General features: G+C 41.9%; 1 protein-coding gene across 3 annotated transcripts in view; it reads left to right on the top strand.

Moving 5' to 3' along the window:
* The first annotated feature begins 7173 nt into the window (after positions 1 to 7173).
* DGKG (diacylglycerol kinase gamma) overlaps positions 7174 to 23306 on the top strand; it is a 148589-nt gene continuing 132456 nt past the window's right edge. For all 3 annotated transcript variants that reach the window (XM_063092352.1, XM_063092351.1, XM_063092350.1), the window contains exons 1-2: positions 7174 to 7240; positions 21899 to 21975. In XM_063092352.1, the coding sequence (XP_062948422.1) occupies positions 7174 to 7240; positions 21899 to 21975 (144 nt within the window). The remainder of the gene's footprint in view (positions 7241 to 21898; positions 21976 to 23306) is intronic.

The following is a 23306-nucleotide window of genomic DNA, read 5'->3' as shown; positions in this document are numbered from 1 at the left end:
TGATGAATTCAAGCAACTTAAATAACTTGCAATGTACTATCAGGTTAGGCATAATAAAGTAACTAGGTTACAAATTTATAGGTTATAGTTTATCAACCTGATAGCCTATAAGGCTATGTCATTATTTTAAAATTAAAATGTGTATATTGATGCATATTTTGTATTATAAAGTAAGCAATTTATAAATGATATTATCAACAATTTTACTTCAACTTGTGTCTTTTATTTCTCTCCAATTCTTTGTTATCACCCAGTTCTTTTTCTACAGGGATGTGCAAACAGATGTGGGAGGATCTTTTGCTCCGTGCAAATGGTCTCAGTCATAAAAGGTTGGGAACCACTTTTCTAGTGGTTAAGAAATGAATCCTTAGAAATCTTGCAGTAGCTAGAGCTACAAAGTGGACAGGACACTGTTTCTGCCTTGAGGGAGTTCAGAGTTTGTAGGGAAGAGAACCGGCTAACACATGCAGTTTGATGAATGCCACAAGGAGAAAAGCCCAAAGTGCTGTCAGAGAGCAGAAAAGACATGCCCAACCCAGTCTGGGCAATTAAAGAGAGCTTCTTAGAGTAGGTGATTCCAGAACTGAACTCCAAAGGCCACATAGCAGTTACAGGATTGAGGAAGAAACAAAAGGATTAAAAGCCAGAGATGGGGCAGTTGTCACGACGTGACTTGCCACAAGTCTGGGAAGAGATAAGGGTTCTTCTTTCTAGTTGCTAGTCATCCCTCCCTTAGAAATAGGTACTCATTATGGGTTTGTTATAAATCTTCAGATGCATGTAAATAAGATCCCACAATCTGATGTCATATTCATGAATTAACGTTTTTAGAAGAGCAAAGAGGAGATGAAGAGGTGTTTGTTCCTGGATAATTGGGTATGGCTGATTCATTCGAATGAATAGAGAAACCTGGGGTGCAATTCAATACTCATTGAATTTGCCGTCTTCCTTCTGACTTGCGATTTCCATGCTGACATCTGTGCAGAACAAATAGTTTGATCCAGTATATGAAATTGCAGAGCTAGAAAATGTGTTGGAAACCATTATTTCCACCCCCTCATTTTATAGACAAGGAAACTGAGACCCAGGGAGCTGAAGCAATTGCTCAGAGAGGCATAGCTGTCGTGACATAAAATCTTCTCCCATCCAAGTCAGACAATATCCAATCCGAGCTTTATTTAGAAAACCTTATGAAATGTTTTCCTGTCAGGAAGGATGCTCGGGAGTTAGGAAGAAGATTGCTCATACTGCAGAGAGCCTCTGAGGGGGGCATGCTGGGGCAGGCCACTGAAAGGAAAGCACCGAGTGCAGTGAGCGGTCTGTGAGCCCCCATGTGTGTGAGTTGTCATCTCTGTCACAGGGCAGAGACCAGAGGGGGCTGTCTTGTGGGACACCACCTGGAGAGTCAGGCGGTGTTTCAGGCCTGACTTTTCCTGATGGAAAGAGAGAATATTGCAGCTTCTCCCCTGTAAAGCCAGACATCGAGCTCCAGTGGAACAACGATGGCCATACCATGAATGTTTGCTGAGTTAGGAGCACATATGCCTCTTCGCCTCAGCAGGGGCACGAGCTCCTTCAGGAAACTTTGCCTGATCCCCTACGTCTGCTTCAGACACATTAGATGGCCTCATAAATCTCTGTGCATATCTGTACCTTCATCTTGCCATCTTGTGTGTGGCTGTTTAGGTGTCTGTCTCCCACATGGGACCATCAACTACCACAGTACAGACATTTATAGAGTTCTGTGGAACACAGCAGGAAGAACAGGTAAATTTGCTGAAAGAGTTGAGAAAGGCTATGGAAAAGAAGTGACCTTTCTATCTGGAACCAAACAGATGAGTAGTGGTTTGTTATGGGAGGGCAGGAGTGAAGGGCATTCCAGGTAGATTAAAGGCATGTGTACTTATCAGCCCCTTAACTGATGTTTATGAGGTCCCACCATGGGCCGGGCACTTTGCTAGTTCTAAGAGCAGACAGCAGGTGGATTGAGCTGGAACGTGGAGCACGTGGGGCAGAAGGTAATTGTGGTGAGAATGCGGAGGTGAGCTCTTACCACAGGTAAAGGGCTTTCTGGAACTGGCTAAGGAGTCAGCCCTTCATCCTGGAAGCCAAGAGAGGCCTGTGAAGGATTTAAGCAGTTAGTGTTTGAGTCAAATTTGGTTCTAAATGAGGAAGATCTCTATGAATAGACATGGAGTGATTCACAGGGTATACTGCTAAGTGAAAAAGCAATGTGCAAGAGACAATCTATAATGTGCTGCCTTTTGTGTAACAAAGAAGAGGAAATAAGATATCCATGTGCCTGCTCACTTGTGCAAAAAAATAAAATAAAACACACAGGAAGGATGAACTAGAAACTGTAAAGGGTGAGTGTGAATGAGATGGGAAAGAGGGGTGGGAACAGAGTAAAAGTAATGGCATAAGCAATGCTTATCTGAGTGCCTCTTTTTATATACTTCCGAGGTTTTGAACCATTCTAGGAAAGAATCCATGGGAATGGGGAAAACATTCGAAAGTGAAACACGAACAGAAACCAATGGGAGTGGGAAAGAACTCATCTAAGTAACTCTTGAAAGTAGTATTTTGAAGATATTCTGTTGGCTGAAAACAAAAGAACTGTAAACAAATCGTGAACTCTTTTTTTCTTTCACAGAAGTGTGGACTAGCAGTTCCGAACCTACTTTCTGTGTATTTTAATACTAAGCAAATAAGTATATAGTAGATAATGGAAACAAAGTTTGCTGGAGAAGAGTTTAAAATATGGAATGAGGGAAGGCTACAATTGACACTGTAGTGTTGGACTAGAGTTGGAGGTATGAGTATAAACTTGGGGTTTTTAACATGATGATAGATAGATAGATAGATAGATAGATAGATAGATAGATAGATAGATAGATAGATAGATGATAGATAGATAGATAGATAGATAGATAGATAGATAGATAGATAGATAGATAGATAGATAGATGACAGACAGACAGAGATGAGATGTGTGTATACAGGCAAATATTTCCTAGCTCTGTCCTTATAGGGCCTGGAAGCAATGGCATCCCAGTAGCAATGAGCATACTTAGTGTCCAAACCTTGGTTTCAAATGCTGGTTTCAAATACTGTTCTCCACTAAGCAGAATCTGGGCTTCTTGGACTGATTTCAGGACTAGGTCTGAGGAAGTACAAGATGAGCCTGAAACATTTTATCGTGACAAAAATAAGGATGTATTCAAAGAATGCAGGGAATGTGTCTAAAGCACAAGGAACCACCTTGAATGAGCTTCCACTGGTCAAATCTGGAACAATTTAAGAATCAAAATAAATAAAGGTGGGAATGGATCATAACCCACTGAACAAAATAAGAATCTGTGAAAATAATTAAGTATATTATATATAAATGTGATATACATTTATATTTACTTATAGTATATATAGTATTTACAGCTTATATAGTATTTATGGGGGGTGTGTGTGTGTATAATCATATATGAATAAATAAAGGAGAAGGAAAAGCAGTAGGCTCCCAACTAACACAGAAGGAATGATGGAATTAGAAAGTCGCTATCATAGTAATAGTTAATCCAGGCAAGAATCATCAGCGGACGCTAAAACTAATGGATAAAAGTTTGATGAGTAGCTACAGAACTACAACGACCTGGAGCAGGATAAGATCAGGTTTGGAAACCTGTGGCACAACCCTGGAGACTTCGCCCAGCTGCCGTCAGCTGACTGTCTAAGCCACGTGGCTAAGGGTTGTATCTGCAATAGTGTGATAATAATTGTTCATTAAGTGTTCACGGTGTGACATGAGTTGTGGTAGGTGGGGATTTGGGGTTTTTTGTTTCTTGCTTGTATTAATTCAATCCTAACACCAACCCAGTGAGCTTTTTTCATTAGTATTTTCATTTTTAAGAGGAAGAAACCAAAGTTCAAGAAAGAAAAATTTGTCTAGGATCAAATAGCTAATGAGAGGCAGAGCCCAGATTCAAATTCCCTGCCTTCTGGTTTTCAGTTCGGTGCTGTTCTCTCATACAGTGTGTCCCTGGGTCCTCTTAGAATTCTGTGCTTCTGCACGTGTGCAGAACGATTAGGGCACAGAGACATTCTTAAACAAAAGACTTACTAGGTGGTTTCTCTTTACCATATTTACTAAACACTTAGCTTTATTTTCCTCACCTGCAAAATAGGGATGGCAATAGTTAACTTACATGGTTGTTGTGAGGACTAAATTAGATATTATATATAAAGCATATAGCACAGTGTAAAGTAAGTGTCCATTAAATGATAGCAGCAACAGTAGTAATAGTAGCTGCAATGTTGAATTCCCTGGTATAATGGCAAATGTTTTAAAAGACACCCTTGCTTTTGGACTGAATTGATAATCAAGAGTCAGATCATGAAGAGTTTTGTGTATCAGGAAAAGAAGACTACATCTTATTCTATAGGCAGTAGAAACCACTGAAGAATTTTATTACCAGGAGAGATGTGATCTGGTTGGCAATTTAGAGAGCAGGCCGAGGGGAGGAGGGCAAAACCCAGTGCAAGGAAACCAGCAGCAGGCTGTTGTCAAAGAGCAGGCAAGAGATAATAAGGGTCTCAGTTAAAGAAAGGGCTGGTGTGATGGAGAGCAGGGGACACACAGTGGGCAATCAAACTCCTGGACTGGTGCCTGGGTTTGGCAGGAGGGAAAGGGGCAGCCTCTGGCCTGGGTATTGGCTTCTCTTGGGGCTTGACCAGAATGCAGAAGAGGAGCAGGTTGGGAGCACTGGAAGGTGCTGATTTTGTGCTGGTTTGGGACATAGAAGGGAGTCACAGTAGATAGCTGGATATTCAGATCCGGACTGAGGATTCCGAATATCTGAATATTCAGATTCAGATCACAGGGAGGGCTCAGAGCTGGAGCAGCATGCTTGGGAGTCACTTAGGCTGTGAGGTGGGTGAGGTCCCTCAGGAAGATACAGAGTGAAGAGAAGGCTGAGGACAGGATTGCGGAAACATAGTATTTAAAGATGGCAAAAGAAAAGGCTGAAGGAGACTGAGGAGGAGCACTTGGGAAGGTCAGTTTCAAGGTGAGAGTTGTCTGCCATGGCAAAGGCTGCAGAGAAAACAGGGAAGGGACTTGACAACGTGACCGCTGGTGACCCTGGCGAAAACAGATGCCGAGGAGCAGAGTACTGTTGGCCAGTGGATTAAGGAGTGAATTGGACTTTTGAAGAGAGAAACTAGAACTTGAATGCTCCTACAGGTGCAGGTATCTAACTCCCTAGCTCATGGAGCGCTCCAGCTGGTGGCAGATCTTCCTTACAGAGCTGGAATCCCCCTCCAGCATCTTCCCTCAGCTCCTTTGGCCCTCCAGGTCCACACCAACCGGGTCTAGACACTGCTCCAGAGAACTATTCAAATACTGTTCCCCACAAGGTCATCTCAGCCAGCATTGATCACAGGCTCCAGGCTCCCCAGACCTGCCTCAAAATCAGTCCCCAGGATGGATCCTGTTTTGTTAAAACTGGGCCTGTTCTTTGGTGACATTGGAACCTATGTGTCAAATGGTCTTTATTTCTCCTCCTATTAGGACAGTGGCTTTCCAACCTTGTTTTAACCTCAACCTAGAATAAGAATATATTTCCCATATATGTGTAACTGAAAGAAAAGTCTCATGGAACAATGCTAACCCTCACTATGGTGGGTACACTCTAATATTTTTAACTGTATTACATTCTATCCTATTCTATTTAATGTTTTTAAATACTGGTCCTTATTAGGCCTCATGGCTAGCTTAACAGCAGCACAGCCATGTTAAGCAACTTTCCCCCTTTTCCCTTGCCCTTTTCCCTTTTCTGCTCAGGGAACTGAGATTTTTCTCCTGGGAAGGGGTAAACACTGCCGTTATCATCAAGGGAATGTCTTGTGGGCTGCATTTAGCAGGCTTCGGGCTGGAATGCTTTGTACTGAGATAGTGGCTAATCAAGGGCCTATGCCCTAACCAACCAGATGTCATCAGACCACACAGGCCATGTCACCTTGCATACCATTGATTTTGAAATTGCCCGTTACTCTTTCTGAACCCTCCCTAAAAGTCATATAAACTCTGTGCTTTCCTTAGTTTGTGGGAACTGATCTGGTTCAGTCTCCCCTCCACATTAGTGGAATAAAGCTTTTGTCTAAAACGGCTCCTGATTTGGGTCTCTCTCTCTTTTCTCTGTCTCGCCAAACTTAACAGTCCTGACCCACTATATTAATTTCACAATCCACAAAACTGATTTAATGATTGACAATATAAAATACACCATGCTAGGAGAGGCTCAATGGAAAAGATACTAAATTTTTGTTCAAGTCCATCCCCGTTCCCATCCCTCAGTCTCTCCCCACTGAGACCAGCAGGTCTTCCCTCTAACCTTCCTTTCTATGGCTCTGGGTGCCCAGAGAGCTGCTTCATTCACTAGATGTTAGCCAGTTGGGGCAGTAGTTGAATTTCAAAAGTGGCTCATCAGAGGAAAGTATGCAGTTTTGATGGTGGAATTTAGAAATCAGTGGAGATAAGAATGGCTCACCTTCCAAATCACTCCATGTGGCTACTGGCCTGTAATTACTCATGAGGATCTGACAAACTGAGGCATTTTCATGCCATGAGATTGCCCTTAGCTAGCCCTAATATCACCTCTCATGGGAGACACTGGAAATTGCCCTGAGTTTAGGAGTGTGGCCCACTATTCATTCAGTCCAGTTTGCCACCCAACTTCACCCCATCCAGACAAGTGACTGGAGCTGTGCTGGCCTGGGCTCTGTGCCCTCTCCAGACCTTCCTTCAGGGAGTCCCCTCTCCTGAGAACCACAGAACAATTGCCCTAGTAGATCTTTCAGCAAATAACATTTGGGAATTTCTTTATTATTATTCTAATGTCTTTTTGCAATGTCTTTTCTGCTTCTACCTAGGAAGAGCCAGGATTTCTGAATTTACCTTGACTACGGGCAGGAGGATGTTACCTGAGGAATAGTAGAGGTCTTTTCTCATCTGCCGAGAGGTGCCTACTGCTGCCATAAAAACTTGAGTGCTCCAAGAAGTCTTCTGAAGGGCTTATCCATTGCACACCTGCAATGAGCCAGTCCTTGGGCTGGGCCTTGGCTTCCCCCTGGTGAACAAAACTCCATCCAGGCCTCAAGGCACTCATAACCAGTTTAAAGATGAGTGAAGAACGGTGGGTCTCCCTCACTCCTGAAGAATTTGACCAACTCCAGAAATATTCAGAATGTGAGTAAGCAGATTGACAGACATGAGATGGGATTTCCTCTTGGTTAGAGAGATCATTTCTGGAGAGCAGAGTGGTATAATCACCACAAAGCCACAGAGAGAACGAGGTTGGGCCTGACAGCTTATATTTCCTTATAAACACAGAATTGGTGTCTTTAACATAAAGCCACAATGATCTTGAGGCTCCATAAAAAATATATGCTCACCATAGAAATTTGGAGTACACATGAAAGAAACAGAGTGGGTTGAAAATCACTAATAAACTCTGTGAACATTTTGGAGCACTCCCCTCCTGTGCATATTGCTTTATGTGGTTGCATTCACACTGTATGTACCTCTTTCCAAAAGCCTGCCTTTTCCACCTAACATAATATCATGTCAATTAAACCTCTATATAGCATAATTTTGAAGGGTGCATAGTTACAATGGTACTCAGTCATTTACTTTAATATACTCTTGTGTTTGGACTCAGAGTCTTTTTTCAGTAAGATACGGAATTCTTATGTGTCTCTTTCTTGACTTTGCTCTGGAAAGGCTTGGGCTTTTGCTTGGGGCTCTTGGTTTCCTATAAGTTGTGTCCAGGAACCATTGTAGTGCACCAAAACGCAGTGGTGGTGAGGTCCATGTTCACACAGCTGTGCCCCCTACAGGTCACTCCTAATTGGGCTGTGGCAGAACAAGCACCTGACCACTGCACTCTGCACACATGGAGTGACCGTTTATCAGCCTGTGGCACCGACTCTACAGAGCCCTTTGTTTTGCATAGCTCTCAGTCATGCTGCCTATCCCACCCCTTTTTCCTAATTGCCTCTCCCTGAACGTTAATCGTACTGGTGCTTCTGTAAATCACCAGGCCTGTGGCATGCAGACCTGCCCCACATAGATGGCACAGGCCCCTCCAGTTGCCCTTTCAGCAGCCACTCCCCCCTCCCACAAGGCAGCCAGCCCTTGTTCATAGCACTGGTCTGGGAGCAAAGGGATTTGGCTCAAGTGCCAGCTCTGTGATGTGACAGCCCTGAAAACTCCTGAGCCTCAGTGTTCTCTTCTGTACAAAGGGAGGGTTGGACTAGGTGTTTTCTCCCTATAGTCCCTTCCAGGCCCAACACCCCATGACTCCATATGCTCTCAAGGTCAACAGGAGCCCCACAGGGTTACTAGTCCGTCTCCCGCCTGGTACTCTGGAGCTGTGGCCTCTTGCCTGACCTCAGTGGGTTTAGAGAAACTCTGTAATGTACAGTGTTGACGAGGAGTAAGGAATCACCCTCTGGGGTAAATTCAATTTAATTCAGCCTGCTCTGTAGGTCACCAAAGTACCAGGCCCTCTCAGGGATGAAAAAGAAGCACGAAGAAAAGGCCTACCCTTGAGGAATGAGAATCTCGTTAGGGAGTCCAGAATGTGCTTGTATGACACAAGCAGAGAACAGCGTCAAGGCAGCAGGCCAGCAGCTCTGGAAGAGCTGGCTAAACTGGGCACATAAACGAGAGGAAATTGAAAGCCAGAGGAAAGTGGCACACACGGTGTATTACTTTGCTAGGCTGCTAGCAAAGTACCATAACGTGGGTGGATGGAACAACACAAGATTATTGTCTTTAAGTTCTGGAGGATAGTAGTCCAAATCAAGAAGTCAGCCAGGTGGGTTCCTTCTGAGGGCAGTGAGGGAAGGATCTGCTCCAGGCCTGTCTCCTTGGCTTGTGGATGACCATATTCTCCTTGTGTCTCTTCACGTGGCCTTCACCCTGTGTGCATGTCTCTGTGTCCAAATTTCCTCTTTTCATAAGGACGTAGTTTTATTGGATTGGACCCACCTTCCTCCAGTATAACGTTATCTTTTACTTATTTATTTTAACATTTCTTTGTATATATTTGTGGGGTACAGTGTATTGTTCCTATACATGTGTATACTGTACAATGATTCACTTAGGGTAGATAGTATAGTTTTGTACCCATTAGTCTACCACTTCTCCCCCCTACCTTCCTCCCCTCCTGGCCTCTGGTAATCATTATTCTACTCGCTACTTCTATGAGAACCATTTTCTTTTTTTAGATTCCACATATGAGCGATATCATGTAGTATTTGTCTTTCTGTGCCTGACTTAATTCTCTTAACATGATGGTTTCCAGTTCCATACATGCTGTGGCAAATGATAGGATATCACTTCTTTTTATAGCTGAATACTATTCTATTGCATCTATATACCACAGTTTTTTTTATCCTTTCATCTGCTGATGGGCATTTAGGCTGATCCCATCTCTTGGCTACTGTGAATAGTGATGCGGTGAACATAGGAATGCAGATGTCTTTTTGATTTAATTTCCTTCGGGTATATACCCAGTAGTGGGATAGCTGGCTCATAAGGTAGATCTATTTTTAGTTCTCTGAGGAACTTCCATAGTGTTTTCCATGATGGTTGTACCAATTTACAGTCCCACCAACAGTGTAGGAGGGTTCCCTCTTCTCTGCATCCTCGCCGGCATTTGTTATTTTTTGTCATGTCGATAATAGTCATTCTAACTGGAGATGATATTTCATTGCAGTTTTTATTTGCACTTCCCTGATGATTAGTGATTTTGACCATTTTTTCCTGTGCTTATTGACCATTTCTATGTCTTCTTTTCAGAAATGTCTGTTCAGGTCCTTTGCTCATTTTTAATTGTGTTATTTGATTTTCTGCTGTTGAGTTGTTTAAGCTCTTTATATATTCTGTATTAGCCCCTTGTCTGATGCGTATTTTGAAAACCCTTTCTCCTGTTCTGTAGGTTGTTTTTTCACTTTGTTGATAGTTCCCCTTGCTGTGCAAAAGGTCCTCAATTTGATGTAGTCCCATTTATGTATTTTTGCTTTCATTGCCTGTGCCTTTGTAGTCTTGCTCAAAAAAGCACTGCCCGCTCCCATTTTGTGTAGTGTTCCCCTGTGTTTTCTTCTAGTAGTTTCATAGTTTGGGGTCTTAAATTTAGGACTTTAATCCATTTAGAGTTGATTTTTGTGTATGGTGAGAGATAGGGGTCTAGTTTCAATCTTCTGCATGTCAATGTCCAGTTTTCCCAGCACCATTTATTGAAGGGGCTGTCCATTCCCCACTGTATATTCTTGGCTCCTTTGACAAAAATCAGTTGGCTATAAGTTTATTTCTGGGCTGTCTATTCTGTTTTATTGGTCTATTAGTCTATTTTTATGCCAGTACCATGTTGTTTTAGTTACCATAAGTCTGCAGTATATGTTGAAATCAGAAAGTGTGATGCCTCCAACTTTGTTCCTTTTGTTCAAGATTGCTTTGGCTATACAGGATCTTTTGTGGATCCATACAAATTTTTAGACCTTTTTCTTTCCATTTCTGTGAAGAACATCATGGGTATTTTGATAGGGGATTGCATTGAATGTGTAGATTTCTTTGGGTAATATGGACATTTTGATTACGTTAATTCTTCCAACCCTGAACATGGGATCTTTCCATTTATTTATGTCCTCTTCAATTTTTTCACCAATGTTTTATAGTTTTCATTGTAGAGGTCTTTCACCTCCTTGGTTAAATTAACTTCTAAGTATTTTATTGTTTTGGTAGCTATTGTTAATGGGATTACTTTCCTGATTTCTTCGTCAGCTATTTCCTAATTGGCATATAGGAAGGCTATTGATTTGTGTGTGTTGATTTTGTATCCTGTCATTATACTAAATTCATTTATTAGTTCTAATAAATTTTGGTGGAGTATTTAGGGTTTTCTATGTTTATGATCATGTCATCTGTAAATAGGGATAGTTTGGCTTCCTCATTTCCAACTTGGATGCCCTTTATTTCTTTCTCTTGCCTTATTGCTCTGGCTAGAACTTCCAGTACTATGTTGAATAAGAGTGTGGAAAGTGGACATCCTTGTCTTCTTCCATATCTTAGAGGAAAAATCTACAATTTTTGTCCATTCAATATGATATTAGCTGTCAGTTTGTCATATATGGCCTTTATCGTATTGAGGTACTTTGCTTCTATACCTAATTTGTTGAGAGTTTTTATCATAAAGTCTTGGATTTTATTCATTGCTTTTTCTGCATCTATTGAAATGATCACAGTATTACCTTATCTTAACTAATTACATCTGCAACCACCCTATCTCCAAATAAGGTAGTGAGGGTTAGTACTTTAACCTATGAATTTGGGGGGTACACAATTGAACCTATAACAGAGGATTTAAAGCTAGGTGAACTCTGTGCAGGAAAGAGATTTAAAATGTGGGTAGTAGATGGGGGGAATAATGGAAGCAAAGGGAGTGGGGTTTAATGGGAGAGGATGTGTCATGGGGCTGGTAAAGGAAGCTTCTGGGATGGATGGAGAGGAGGAGCAGGAGGACAAGAGCAGAACATAGGAGGGAAGGGGATTGCAGGAGGTCTTGGGTCCTGCCGGTCAGGTGTGGGCCTTGGACCAAGGTGGCAGCAAAATTTACAGCCGTGATTCTGGAGGCTGTGTGCAGGGTGGCTTGGGTCAGGGAGTTGCCGGGCCAGAGAGTCAGGCAGGGTCCTTTGGATGAAATCTAGTCTGAGCTGAGGAACAAGGCTAGGATGGTGAGCTTGGCAATGAACGGATGGTGAGCTTGGCAATGATCAAATGCTGATGTGTGGAAAACTGTGGTGGAGGTATCATCAAAACTTACAGAACAAAAGGAAGCCATCAAAGATATCTGTAGAAAATGGCAACATTAGGCTGCAGGCTGGAGGGGACAGTCTGGGAATGTTGCTTTGGAGATGGTGATGACACGTCAGCTTACGCATTCATATGTGCCAGGCTCCAGGGAACCAGCAGTGAGTGAGACACAGTTCCTGCCCCCAGATGCTCACAGCCTCCTGCAGGAAGTCAGACAAGGATGTCACAGTATGGCAGCTGCTAAGAAGTGGGGAGCACAGGGGAGGAGCCTAGTCCAGCCTAGTGGGAGGCTTCCTGAGGCAGATGTTGTTTCCAGACTTTAGAAACATGAGTAGGGAGTGGAGGGGGAAGGACGTTCCAGGCAGAGGAAGGAGCCTGGGCAAGGGCAGGGAGGTGAGAAAGACATCACGGTAGCTTCCGAGAACTGCAGGCAGTTAACAGTCTGGGAACCCAGAGCGCATGTTGTGGGGTGGCATGGCGGGTGTCGGGGGGGAGCTGGGGAAGACCTGGGAAGGTAATTAGAACCCTACCCTGGAAGATCCTGCTTCCTAAGAGCGATGTCCTGTGAGGGCATGTGGTGGGAGTGAGTGGGAGGCTACAGTTCTGACTTGGGAATCGTGTGTGGAGACAACAAGGAAAGAAAAAAATAAAAGAATGAAGCCACATCAGAGAGCAAGAATGTCAGGAGAGAAAAGAAGAGAATGGAGAATGGGGCTTAGGGCAGGCCTCAGTCGTGGGTCCGGGAAGGAAAAGGAGTCAGAAGAAGGTGCGGAGAGAAGAACCAGAAAGCCAACGAGATAGAGAAGAGTACAGAGTAGAGGGAACTAAGGGAAGGCGGGTTCCAAACGAGGCAAAGCAGTTGCAGAGGCAGAGGGATGAAAAGAAGCCAGAGTACTTAGTAGTTTTGTGGTTTGGGCCTTTTCTTTACCAATCATCTTTGTCCTCTCTGACCCTTCCTCATGTCGTCCATGTCCCAGGACCGGACACGGTGCTCTGGTACTGTTGTTCTAACAGGAGAGAAAAAAATAAATAAAATTCTTAGAAAATGATTAATCCTCAGAGGACACCCTTAAAAAGTCACTTCCACCAATTTTAGATGCATTCCAGTATTCAGTTGGATCGCATTGCCATAGCAACCCCTCATCTATAACCACATATGCAGGAGCTTTCCAATAGCAACATACTGACGTGTACAGCCTGGGAACTGAGAACTTTCTCCAATGGGGTTACCGGGGGGAGAGGCTCTTGGTGTGTTCCATTCATATAGCATAAAACCTGCACCTTCTCTGATGGCGTTCTATGGGAGAAGAAGCCATCTTTAAATAGCTCTTGGAGACATATACACGTATTCATTTTATAAATACACATACATACATACACATACGCACACACACACATCGTTGACAATAAGCTTCATGTGATCAACAGTGTAAAGTGCTTGTAAAAAAGCTAATGTGATACTAAGAAATTTTTATTATAAAATAATAACAAAGTAAACATTTTGAAAAACAGAAAAATACCCATGACCCTATTTCCTGGTTGTAATCACTACTGGCATATTTGTGCGTAAATGTAAGTATAAATATAAATACTAAAATGCACATATACATATATACACACCATTGTATGTATGTATATTTGTAAAACAAACTTGGGAATACACCTGCTATGCTAATTTGTATGCTTTTTTTCACCCTAACAATATGTTTCAGTTATCTATTGCTATTTCAAAACTTGTGGGTTAAGACAAGTACCATTGCATCTTCTCCCATGATTCTGTGGGTCAGGAATCTGCACAGGACACAGCAGCATGACTAGCCTCTGCTCCAGTGTTTGGGGCTCCAGTTGGGATGCCTCAAATGATTGATGACTAATTAGACCGTCCAGCATGGCTTATTCACTCACATGGTGGTACCTCAGTGTTCCTTCATGGAACCTCTTTCTCCAGCACTTTCTCATCTTCCAGAGCCTCTCCACATGGCCTTTCTTCCCAGCAAGGTGGCCTGGACTTCTAACACAGTAGCTCGAGGCTCCAAAAGCATAAAAGCAGCAGCTGTCAGGCCATTTTAACAACTGGGCTCAGAGGTCCTAGAATGGAACTCCCTGAACATTCCATTGGTCAAAACAGTCATAGCCTGGCCCAGATTCAGTGGGGTGGAGGAAAGGACTCCGCATCCCGTGGAGGAGTGGCTCACCCAGGGAGGGGAAGGACTGAGGGCAGCCATCTTTGGAGACTAGCTAGTGCTCAGTGTATCATAAACTGTTTCCATATCATTCAGCACTCTTCGGAAGTGGGATGTTCAGTGGTTGCAGAGATTTCTTTTGAATACAGCTACACCATTTCATTTAACCAAACCAATGATTGCAATCTTAGCATGTTTAATAGATTCAGAGTAGTAAGGCAAACTGATATCCACATTCTATTCTACCCTGATCAGACCTTTCTAGAGAACTAAATTTATTTCTGGACACCACAGTTTTTGCAATGGATATGGACAAACCAGAACTTGTTTGAGAAATGCCACTGGCGTGGTGAGGGAACTCAAAGCCTTAGTATGGAGAAATGAAGATACTGTGCATATTTACTGGGAAAGGGAAGGGAAAGTTGAGGGAGAATGTGTTATATTAAAATACCTCAGTGCTGTTGTAGGAAAGAGGTGTTAAATTAATTTTGAATGGCTTCAAGAGGTAGTCCTAGGAATAATGGTGGGAAATCAAAGGAAGACGTTAAAGTACAAAATACGTTAATTCCTAATGGTCAAAACTGTCCAATACAGAATAGAATTGTCTTAAAAATGGCTGAGTGCTCCTGGAACTGTCTGGGCAAAGAGTTGGCTGAGACCCTATAGGGGAGGTCAGAGCATTAGTTGTGTGGTTGGTTAAATGATCTTCATTAGCCCTTCTAAAACTTAGATTCCGTGTTTAAGCAGGTTTCTTTTCTACTCCAGAGAGCATGTGTATGTGGGGATGCCCCCTACTGATTCTCATCCTGATAATCCTGATACTTGCTAGAGGTGGGAGCAGTTTTATCTAGTTTTTTGTTGTTGTTGTTATTGTTGATAATTTCTTTAAAGTTCCATGATTTATCAAGGACAGAAACTATTAGTTTATTCAAAAGGGGAAAAAGGACAAAAATTGATGACACATCAATTAGACTTTTGGTTCTCTAAGAAATTAAACATTTCCTACATCAGCCAGTAGTTGCTTAGACTGTGTAGAATTTTTAAAGCTGGGACAGATTTAACCATCATCAATTCCAACTCCTACCCATTTTACAAATGAGAACACTGCATCCAGAAGATTTCCCAAGGTCACACAGAAGGTCAACAGTAGAGTAGGAATTAGAGCCAAAGTCCCTCGATTCCAGTGCAAATTCAATTTGTTTCAATTCAGTTCCAACAAATTAAACAAAAGTGCCCACTGGAGCTCAACCTTCAACCATATATTGGTAAATATATATACATATATATGTCAAGTAAATTACAATAGAACAAAATTTTAAAGTGCACTTTAAAAGAATGAATCAGTAAATAGTGCTATTTGGAAGTATATTTTGTTAGAATCAAATCACAGCAAAGCTTCTGAATTTAAAATGTAGGTACAGTTCAAAATTTAAACCTGTCAGATTTAATAGGGGAGTCAGAGAGAACATTTAGATCTGATTTGTAGAACAATGTAAGGCTGTAAGTAAGCATCATTGAAACTTTGCCAGTAGAATTGGCTAGGAGAATAATACCTAATCAAATGCTCGTGCAGTCCTGGGCCCACGAAGGACCTTATCTAATTGCTTCTGTCTTGAAAGGAATAACCCCGACTATTTATCACCCACATCTCTTTTAGCACAACTGGCCTTCTTTTTTCTTAATGATGACCAGGACTCTGCTCATAAGGAGTCATATGGATAGGGAGAAATTTCTATGGAACAATGGCTCTCAAAGTTTAATGTAGAAATCTCCTGGAGAGCTTGTTAAAATGCGGATTCTGAATCAGTAGGTCTGGGGTAGTGCTGCGACTCTGCATTTCTTAGAAGCTCCCACGCAATGCTGATGTTGCAGGTCCAGGGACCACAATTTCAGTTGCAAGATAGTGCAGGTCATCTGATTCATTCCTCCACCTTCACTTGAAATATGACTAATGAAATCAAATTATTTGGAGAAAAAGGTGGTAAATTTTGCTAGCAATAAAAATTTTACTAACATAAATAAGCCATACCAGTCATTCAGATCATTTATGATGGATTAGAAAGTTTTAGTATCCTAAAAAGGATTTTCTGATATCAGTCAAAATTCCTTCTGCTTTGACATTAAGTCTTTTCCTCGTATTCTATATGTTACATCTGTGGTGGAGTCGTCACTTCCACAGGTTCCCCGCAAGTATTTCGCTTGGTCTGCCTCAGGGGTCCTCAGCCTTAGCTGCACATTCAAATCACATGGAAGGCTTTGAACCCTTCCAATGCCCCAGTCAAACCCCCCAAACCATTTAATCATCATCAGTAGGCAAGGGACCCAGGCATTAGTAGTTTTTAAAGCTCCCCAGGTGATTCCAATATGCAGCCAAGTTTGAGAACCACTGGTCTTCCTATGCCTTTTCTCCCTACACCACTAGGAATACGGGACACATGGGACAAGCATGACCAGCCCTATCGCTTTCCTAGCCCTCATTTATTCAATAAATCTTTATTGAACATCTATTCTATGCCAGGCAATGGGTTATATGCTGGGGATACAGAGTGAACAGGAAAAGAAGTTCAGCTGGGGGGATTGTGTAACAAGAGTCAATGCTTCTGAAGCTGGGCTTCTCATGGGTGCTTCCCGCATCCTGTTCTGGGGCCCGATTCCTCCTGGCTGAAGAGGCTGGCCTTTACACGCAGTGCTCCTGGCCCTGGCACCTCTGTTTTGACATCATCCTCCATCCTTTGGGATCCTCAGAAGACCCTGCTCTTGTTCTTGTGCACCTCACTGTGTTCTTGACTCCCTGCAGTAATTAGAAATTTTACTCATAGGTCTTCAGCCTTCATCAGAAGAAAGGAACTCTAGATTTTATTTTTTTCCTCATGTGCCCAATTTCCTTTTCCCTTCTCTTTGTGTGTCCTCCAGCCCCTCCCCCTGGGTTGAGAGTCACTTATGGGCTTTTCAGCCTGTGGGCTATGTTCCTGTAGCCTCAGCATCACGGTGTTTTCTGGATTGTGGCAGGTGAGGCACCACAGTCAGCCACAGAGCTACAGGAGTGTTGCTCAGGGCCTGCTCACCACAAGTGAGGGCCAGGGACTTCCATAATTGATGTCACCTAGGATCTTATTCAAAATGCAGAATCTCAGGCCTTGACCCAGACCTGAGAATCTGCATTTTTACCAGATCCCTGGGTGATTCATATGCATGTTACAATTTGAGAAGCTGCTAGAGAACTTTGAGGAATAAAGAATTATCATGCACCTTAGAATTTCACTCTCATATGTGGGTTTTTAGATTTGCTTTTGAAATGTTGATTTACAGTGATTTCAAAGTTTAGCATTTTAATGGTCTAGTGTTCAAATACTTGGTGTTTTTCATATTATGCACAGGTATTGATGTTCAACTCTGTGCCCCACAAATGTGTACAATCAATTATGTTTCAATAAAAACAAATACTCAGTGTTCTTAATGAGGAGATGGTCTAGAACCTTTGGGCTCTGGTACAGGCAGCACAGCTAGTGTTCTGCTGCAAACACTCTCTGATTTGTCTGCTTGCTCACACTGAAGGCATCCCTGTTCGACACCAAGATGGCAGCAAAGGTATATGTGAATAGGGCCAATTTTTTTCTTTAAAAGTTTTGAATTTGCTCAAACACTAGGAGCAAGTGCTTGATTTAGGTCCCAGAGTTCTTGGCACATAAAGCATAAAGAGATGATTTTGGATTAAAAAGTTCTTAGGGCAGTTGTTACCACTAGTAAGCTTGACAACAGGGAAAAGCCTTTTAAATACTGATTTGGGGTGGAACTGCATGCTGATCATCCTGCCAGTCTGAATTAATGCAAAGCATACCCCTACCTGGCCAAGCACCAGAATAAGTTGACCCGCTGGGTGGAGTTCTTTGGTGTTGACCCCTTAAACAATGGAGAATGTCTGCTGAGCACTGCAATTTTAGATTTAGCAATTATAAGCTTTTTTCTTTTCAATAACTATTCCACAAGTTCACCTGCTTCCTGTGAGAGTCTACTTATAACAATAAAGTCAAGTCACAGAACAGCAATCCTCAACTTTGTACATTTGATCCCCCAGGAAGCTTTAAAATAAACTCTTTCCTGGGTTCCCCAAGAGATGCTGACTTAATTGGTCTGGGGTGTGGCCTGGGTTTCAGTGTGTACAGGGCTCCCCAGGTGATTCTAACATGCAACCAGGTTTGAGAGCCACTGTCACAGAGGAAGGGTCTTGTCTTCTGACTTACTAGTGTTCATGTATCCAATGAATCTAATAGTTGTGTCACATTATTTAGATATGTTAAAAATAAGAGTGACTCACTCATAAAACTATGTGCTCTTGAAAGAATCACTTAAATTCCATAAGTCTGAGTTATCTCTTCTCTAAAATAAGTGATAATTATTACATTAGAGGATAGTTATGGAGATTTGAATAAGATATATAAGGTGACTGGGATGGTACCTAGCATATAATAAGCACTCAACAAAGTGGGAGTTCTTACAAACAGCTGTGGACATGGCCTTATTTGTACACTCAGACATGGAACTTGTCCTGAGTCTGGTGGTGGTGTTATGCCACAAGTTTTGATGAAGGAGTTCACTGCTGAGGTTATGCTGTTGGGCCCACAGATGGCACCTGAAATAAGACCAGAGAATGCTCCAAAGAAGCCCCTCATTCTTCTTAACTGTCTTAAGAAAAAATAGAATGAAACAGTGATCATCGAAGTGACTTAGTCATGTGTAATTCCCGCTTCCTCATGCTAGTACTCATCGTGCAAAAAGAAACCCAGCCTGGAAATCTGTTGAGAAGAGAATTGTCATAAAGCATCAAAGAACACCCAAAGAGAAAGTAATATGCCTCAAATTTGAGAATTACATTGTTTCTCTTTTGTAAAAAGGTGTTGATGCTAGGAGCCTATAAAACCCATAAAACAAACTAAAGTAAATGTATGATGAGGAATACCCCTCACAGAAGCTATTCAGAAATCTCTTGGAATTTCTTTATGCTTGATTTTAGGCTATTAATCAGATATCTTAAAATAAATGTTTTCCCTCTTCTTTCTCTTTAAAACTTCTTTTTAAACGTATGGTGAATATGTGTGTGTGTGTATATGCATCATACATTTAAATATAAAGTGGGATATTGCAAGTACAGCAATAGCACTTTAGAACCAAAAGTTTTCTGCTGGCATGAACTGTGGATCTCTAAAATGCAATGGTAACATCAAAAGGGTATAAATTTACTCAAAATCACTCCCTTGGTTCTCAATCAATGCACTGATTCTACGTTACTCTCACAGAAGCCATACCGAAGGTACCCATGTTCTCACATTTGTACTATTTAAATTTGGCCACTTTGGCTGAGCTGAAAACCTCCCATTAAAATAGATTTTAAATATATGATTTTTTCTGAATAATTAAGCTGCTTCTATGGACTAATTTGAATATATGTATGACATTAACGGAGCTCTGGCCCAATTGTAAACTCTCCTTAAATTCTGACTCAGCATTCAAGACCCCTACAAATCTGGCCCTAAGCTACTCTTTGGTTCTAACTTATCCTAAATGTTCGTGGTGCCCATCTCTATGTCTTTCCTTACTCTGTCTCTTCTGAGAATACCCTTTTCACTTTGTTTGCCTTTCAAAACCTCACCCATTCTTTACACCCCAGCTCAAATGCTACCTCCTTCATGGGACATCCCCAGGCCTCATACCCACCTCCTAATTTTACTTCTTCCTTACTCAGTGTTTCATAGAGCTTGATATGGTTGCTACAGCATTAGTTACACTTTTCCTTATGTGAGCAAATGTTCAGGAAGCAATATTGAATAACACTTAAGGGAAAAGAATATAGACTTTTGAGCCAGAATAAACCTGAGTTAAAACCCTGGCTGTTGGGCAAGTCACTTAATTTTTCTGAATTTCAGCTTCTTCACCTGTAAACTGAAGAAAATATTACCAAATTTGCACAGATTGGTAGGGGATGGTTTATGAGAATATGCAGGTAAATGTCCTCAATAAGAGGTAGCTATTATTACTGCAGTTATTCAGATCATCTTCCCCACTAGCTCATTAGCAGCACCTCGTAGCATCTTACCCTCCACAGAGTTTTCCTGAATCGAATGGAAACAGCCCAAATTGGTGGCATCTGCTGCTGCCTGGATCTTACTGTGCTGTTAGTCTTTTAACATCTGTTTTGAATTTCAGAAAGAAATTTCCATTTTTAGGCAACATCATCATTTTGCTCTGGCGTTTCAACATGTCTCAATCCTGAAATGATTATAACTTCTGCTTGACTGAATCCAAGTCAGCAAAGCAGTGATGAATAGCTTAGCCCACGAGTACAACTACTTTACCTAGGCCTAACAGACTATAACCCTCTGTACAAAGTGCCTGAACAACAAGGAACACTGTGTGAGCTTTTAATGACATTGCCCTTTGCTCAAATGTTTAAATAACAGCAATAATGTAGCTTAGGAACCTCTTAATTATCCTGCTAGACAGGGAGAATACAGATCATGGAAACCCTGGTTTTCTTTGATGTCTAGAGTGCTGATAACTACATAGAATGCACTCATAATGTGTTTCTAATGACAATTGAGTCCCTTTTCTTGAATCCTAATTCCTTTATAAAATTCTACAGAAAAGCAGCCACTATTGTCTCCAACAGTTTCTGAGTTTTTTCCTGCAAAAAGCAGGATTTTCTAAACTACCATGCTTTAAGAATTCTTTGAGTGTTTTTTGGAAGGGGTTTCCTTTCAATACAAATGTATTACATAGGGAACACTGAGAGGAAAGCATGGGGGGTGGGGAGGGCTCAACTTCTAAAGGAAAAAGTTCTGGCTGTCAGAAATATGATAGAATACCATAGGAACATAAGATCAGCCATGCTATTTATGAGAGATTACCAAGGTTATGTTTTTGTGTCAGGATGACTAGCTCAATTTTTCCCATCAACATAGAAAATAAAAATCAAGAAAAAGGCGGCAAAGTTGTCAGGATCACAGATTTAGAAGGAGCCACCCTGCCCTAGTGTACAATAAAGCTTCAGCACCAAGGACAGAGCCACACTGGGGCTTAACGCCCACCCATCCTTCATAATTAATGAATTTATAAATGTTTAAAATGTTCCACTCAGATATGTATGCACTCATCTTATACACACATTGGTTTTGTGAACACTAGTTAAGTGTCAGACCTTGGAATGATATACAAAGACTCTCCATCCAGTTACAGCTCTCAAAGTAAAACAGGCAGGAGATGAGCAAGATAGGCAAGTTAACAAATAATTATAACAATATATGACAAGTGCTATTACAGTGTGTACATGTTTGAGTCAGGGGAGGAAGTGATTAACTCTGATGGGTGCAAAGAAAGACTTTACAAAAGAGTTGACATTTGAGCTGGATATTGAAGATTGAGTGAGGTTTGCAAGACAGAGAAGAAATGCCATGGAAGAGTACACAGTGTGCGCAGGAATTTCTGGAAATGTGATTTGATGTGGCTGAAAAGTGGGAAAATAGGAAATAGGCTAGGTCAAATCACCAGACACTTGTATCCCTAACTAAGGGGGTTAGGCTTTATCTTGGGAAAACAGAAAGCCATTGAAAGTTTTTTAGCAAGGACATGATCTGATCAGATGCGTGTTTTAGAAAGGTAATTCAGACAGCAGGAGGTAGAATAGACCAAAAATATCAGAGGGCAGAAGGACAGATAAGGGTGACATTTCTCCATACAGTCCCGGGAAGGAGAGGCTGCTCCATCACAACCATGGTTAGATCGGGAGAATGTATTTGGACCAGATCTCACTGGCTGTTCACCAGTGTTTCTCATGTGGATTGTGTCTCTCCAGACTCCTCCAAGAAGATAAAGGATGTTTTGACTGAATTTAATGAGGGTGGGAGCCTCAAACAATGTGACCCACATGAGGTAAGAACATTTGCATTTCAAGACTTTTTAAAAAACCCCAAAAGACCTGTGTTCCAGCCTTTCCTTTATTTGTTCCCCTCTTGGGAGGCATGGCTTGCTTTGAAGAACTTGCTCTTCGACATGTGTTCTCCTAAGTCTCAGTGTGCCATTAGAGCTACCTGGTATTGTACATTTCCCAAATCCAGTCATCCCCCCCACTGCTCTCCTAGAAGACTACATCATACCTTCTCTTCTGCTCACATCTCTCACTCCTCTTCCCCTCATTCTCAGTTAACAATTGTGTTTCTCCATCCACTGAGAAAATAGAAACAATCAGAAAAGGTCTTCCACAAACTCCCTCACCCCATGTGCCCACCTTCCTGTTCCTTTTCTCCTGTAACTAGGGATGAAGCTCCATGCTCTTTTCTAAGTCCAACTCCTCCACTCGTGCACTTGATCCCATCCTCTTTGGGGCTATTGACAGGCATTGCTTCAGCAACACATCTCCCCCCCCTTCCTCTTCCTCCCTCTTCTCTCTCTCTCTCTCTATTTATTTCTAATATAAAAAAGCTTTCCTTTTTTATATTAGATTTTTCCCATCAACATATAAACATATTGTTGTGTTATTTCTCCTATACTAAAAAATGTTCTCCAGACTCTATTTCCCCCTCCAGCTAAGACCTCATTCCTCTCCTATCCTTTATAGCAAAACTGTGCAAAAGATTTGTCTATACTCATTGCCTCTAAGTTCTCTTCTTCTCACTTTCCTGAAAGCCTGTGAATCAGTGTATAACCCCCCTCGTCCACTATGACCACTACTCAAGATAGCCAAGGACCTCCCTGTGGCTAACCACAATAGCCATTCTACTCAACAGCATTGGACATGGTTGGCCAAATCCTCCTCCATCTTCTTCACTTGGTTTCAGGACACTACACTCTCTTGGTTTTCCTCTTATCCCTCCACTTGATGTTTCCACTTAAAAATCACATAGGTATCTCAAAGTTAACACGAGGTAAACTGATGTCCTTGATCTGGAAAACACCTGCTTTTCCAGCAGTCTTTCCCAGGACAAACCCACTCTTCAAGTTATTTAGCCTAAAACTATGGAGTCATCATTGACTTTTCTCTTCCTCTCCCAACCCACATCCAGTTCATCAGCAAGCTCTGTCACCCCTACTTTCAAAATATACCCAAAATCTGTCCACATCTCACTGCCTACACTGCTACCATCCTGATGTGAGTGATCACCATATTTTGCCCAGATTATTGCAAGAGACCCCTAACTGGGCTCCCTGCTTCTGCCCTTGCCCTTGAAAGTCTATCCTTTACACACATCCTGAGCAATCTGTTA

The sequence above is a fragment of the Cynocephalus volans genome, chromosome 1, assembly GCF_027409185.1.
Source record: "Cynocephalus volans isolate mCynVol1 chromosome 1, mCynVol1.pri, whole genome shotgun sequence".
Lineage (NCBI taxonomy): Eukaryota > Metazoa > Chordata > Mammalia > Dermoptera > Cynocephalidae > Cynocephalus > Cynocephalus volans.
Note: the sequence above shows the minus strand (reverse complement) of the source record. Positions and strands in the feature narration are given on the sequence as shown.